Genomic DNA, 3,316 nt, shown 5'->3' with positions numbered 1-3,316 from the left:
TTCCATTCTCAGGCAAATACTAGGAATAATATTACAGCAGGCATCAGATGAGAGGTCTGACCCGACTGTAACAATTCAACATCACACTTCGGACACACTCTTGATCCACAATTCCTGATTTGCTTGGAAATTGAATCATAAATGATGATTTCTAGCAAGTTTATTTCTGATAGTTGGTCCTTGGATGAATTAATTGGTCACTTTCAGGGAAGCACTGGTTGACCAGGGTTTAACTGAGGACAATGTGAAAGAACATTCTGTTACCCAGAGAGTACAGGCTTATGTCCTGTGGGAGGAATAACAGAAAAAACAAATGGTAGCAAGGCTGGGAAAAACTGAGCACCTTTTCCCAGTGGGACCAAGTTTGGGAAGTGGCTGATTCTGCAGCATCTGGATGAGCAGCAAGAGCTGGGAGGAAACAGTGGAGCAATGGCAGATCTGAAGCTAAGAGGCTCAAGGTTGGCCAGTGAGCAATCTCACGGCTGGGAAAGTTTTTCAGACCCAAGACAAGGAGTCCCTACTTTCCTTCTTTGATTTGGAAACTTTTGTGAAGGGTGATAGCTGTGTGAAGACATGGGAGAAACCAACCCTTTAATTAAATTCTATAGGTTTAAGGTTTATTATGGTTTGTGTTGATCAAACCTCTTTATAGCCTATACCTAGAGTACTCAAACTCAGAGAGACAGAAAGTAGAATGGTGGTTACCAGGAGATAGGGATGGGAGGAAAGGAGGGAATGGGGAGTCTGTGTTTAATGAGGACAGAGTTTCTGTCTGAGATGATGAAAAAGTTCTGGAGATAGATGGTGATGAGGTTGTACAACAATGTGAATGTACAAATTTTATGTTATGTGCATCTTACCACAATAAAAAAAAATTTAAATATAAACCAAACAAACCTCTTCGTAATCTCTTTCAAGTGAGGAATTACCAAGTGCTCAACAGGCTGCTTAGAAGGGGAGGCAGGGGTGACGGGCAATGCCAGGCACATGGCCCACTTTGTACACTTATGATTGCTGTTATTTATTGAGTATCTACTCTCTCTGCCACCTCCTACATTAAGCACTTTACATGTACTCATTCTAATCCTAAGAAAGAGAAAAAGAAAGAAAAACAGGAGCCTGCAAGGCTGTGCGGTGCATCGTGTAGCCCACATTTTACAGAACCGACTTAGCGTCCTTGTGGTAAGAGTGTTTCTGATGAGATGGTAAAGTCGTGTGTTTGTGAATCGTACATGATTCAGTTCAATTTTTTTGGAGTTAATGATTCTACAAGAAAATATAGTCGAACTAGACATTCACTTATGGTGGAGCTCCGCTGGGGTTCCTGGGCCTGCTGACTGTTTGGTCCTTAACTCTTAGTAACAGGGCTTCTCCCTCCCTTCCCCCCATGCCCAGAGTCCTCCTAACAGAGCCCCCGGCCGAGAGGCTGCTGCTCTCAGGCCCTGGCCAGGGTGATGGATGTGAGTTTGCTCAGTCCTTACTCCACGTGGGATAACCAAGAATGTCCAGATTTTTACTTAAATTGGAACTGGCACACAAAGCACACAGTCTGGCAAAAGAGGACTAAGCAGATACATGTGAACTACCACAGTCAAACAGCCTCTAGTGGCACAACTGTGGGACATCGATGTACTTGTCAATGGTGGGGATGGGACAGGAGGCTGCAGGCCACTGCACCTTCCTAAGGCCACTCAGGAAAAGGCCAGTCCCCAATTTGTTTCACTGTGAGGCGGTTGCACGGTTAGAGCCCAGACACCATCACCAGACTCCCAGACTTGGATTCAGCTCCACATCGTGTCACCCTGGGTAAAGGATGTACATCTCTGCATGCCTGGGTTTGTCACCTGGCAGCACGGATGCTCAGGTGACTGACCCGTCAGGACTGCAACAAAAGAACTGAAGCTGCAGGAGCGAGCTGGCTGGTGCTGGGCGGAGCTGTGGTGCAGAAGGCCCTCACCAGGGGTGCCCAGAGCCAGGGTCTGTGCGCCGCGGACTGGATCCAGGTCACAGGTGCTGGGTGAACAGAATGAGAAGACGAAGTGAGGATGTACTCGTTAGATGCTCACGAAAGGCCTTCTTCCCCTTGGTTGGGAACGACCCCCCGGAAACTAGCCCCAGGCCGCACCTGGATTCAGCTGCAGGCAACTCAGAGGAGCACGAGCCCAGGGGCCTCGGGAGGGCTTCGGTGGTTAGGAGGGGGGTGAAGGGAGACTCAGGAGGGCCGCGGGTGGGAGGTGGGTGGGGAGGGGGTCTTCTGGAGGGTCTGGAGCCCACAGAAGCCTGGCGATGACGCAGGCCCAGTGCACTTGTCCCGGGGCTCCTGTCTAGGCCCACAGAAGCTCCATGTTGGTTTCTTTGTACCCACATCATACTTACTGTATTTCTTCTTCTTCTTTCTTTTCCTCCCCCAGCAGCTCTAAGAGCCCTACAGCTTGCATGGAAACGCAACAGACTTCCCTTTTGCACTGTCTGCGGGGACAACTGTTCCAGCCCTGAGGGGACGAGGGGACGCTGTGCTGTGGGGAAAGCCCGGGTGGCAGGAGGTGGCGGGGCTCCTGGAGGAGGTGCTGGGATGTGCTGCTGTGGCTGCTGAGAAAGGTCCTGAGGACGCAGCCCGCCCCTTCCCCCGACCTTCCAGCTTCGAGGGAGCCCCGCGGGGAAGACCGGCAGGGTCTCCGGGAGGGCGGAACAGGGGAGCCTGGAGTCTCAGGGCTGAGGGGAGCAGAGTCTTTCTGGGAGGTGAGCGTCCCCAGCCTGCCCTCCCTGCTCACTGCAGGTCGCGCACCTGCTCTGCTCTGGGCCTCCCCTCAGCCCTGGCCTCGAGGCAGTTTCCTTTCTGCCGGGTAGATTCTGTGCAACTTCATTTATTCAGAATCTGGATCAACAAATGAACACTCAGGGAGGAAAGGGGTGTTTGGAGGGGTGGAGAGGTTTCCAAGCAGGCGCCCACCTGAGGGACTCCTGAGGGGAAACAAAGGGGACTTAAAGCCAGGTTTCCAGCTCGGCCACCCCTTCCTTTTTTTGTCTTTTTTCTTTTATTAAAAGAAATATAAACAAAGAACTTGAATTATTTTGAAATAACTCTTGGTAGCTGGACTGTGTTCTGTTGACCACAACATTGCTCTGGGACTGAACCGCGTGGGTCTCTCCTCTTCCTAAGTGTTACATAAGAATAGCGAACCCATGAGGTCAGCTTTAAACCAGTTTCTTCCCATAACCTCCTGGACCAAGGCCCAAGGAAGGCCGGGAGGAGCTCAAGGTCCAACTCTCACCAGGAGACGCCTCTTCTCTCTCTAGTTGGCAGGAGGCGATGAAT

At 50.8% G+C, this 3,316-nt stretch overlaps 1 protein-coding gene across 1 annotated transcript; it reads left to right on the top strand.

Moving 5' to 3' along the window:
* Nucleotides 1–1,627: 1,627 nt before the first annotated feature.
* On the top strand, nt 1,628–2,965 carry LOC112631013. Its single transcript, XM_025395523.1, is given in 7 exon segments — nt 1,628–1,806; nt 1,909–2,234; nt 2,412–2,448; nt 2,450–2,636; nt 2,638–2,776; nt 2,779–2,838; nt 2,841–2,965. Coding segments are annotated over 7 exon segments (1,053 nt in total).
* The last annotated feature ends 351 nt before the right edge of the window (nt 2,966–3,316 follow it).

Source organism: Theropithecus gelada, chromosome 9 (assembly GCF_003255815.1).
Source record: "Theropithecus gelada isolate Dixy chromosome 9, Tgel_1.0, whole genome shotgun sequence".
Taxonomy (NCBI): Eukaryota; Metazoa; Chordata; class Mammalia; order Primates; family Cercopithecidae; genus Theropithecus; species Theropithecus gelada.
Note: the sequence above shows the minus strand (reverse complement) of the source record. Positions and strands in the feature narration are given on the sequence as shown.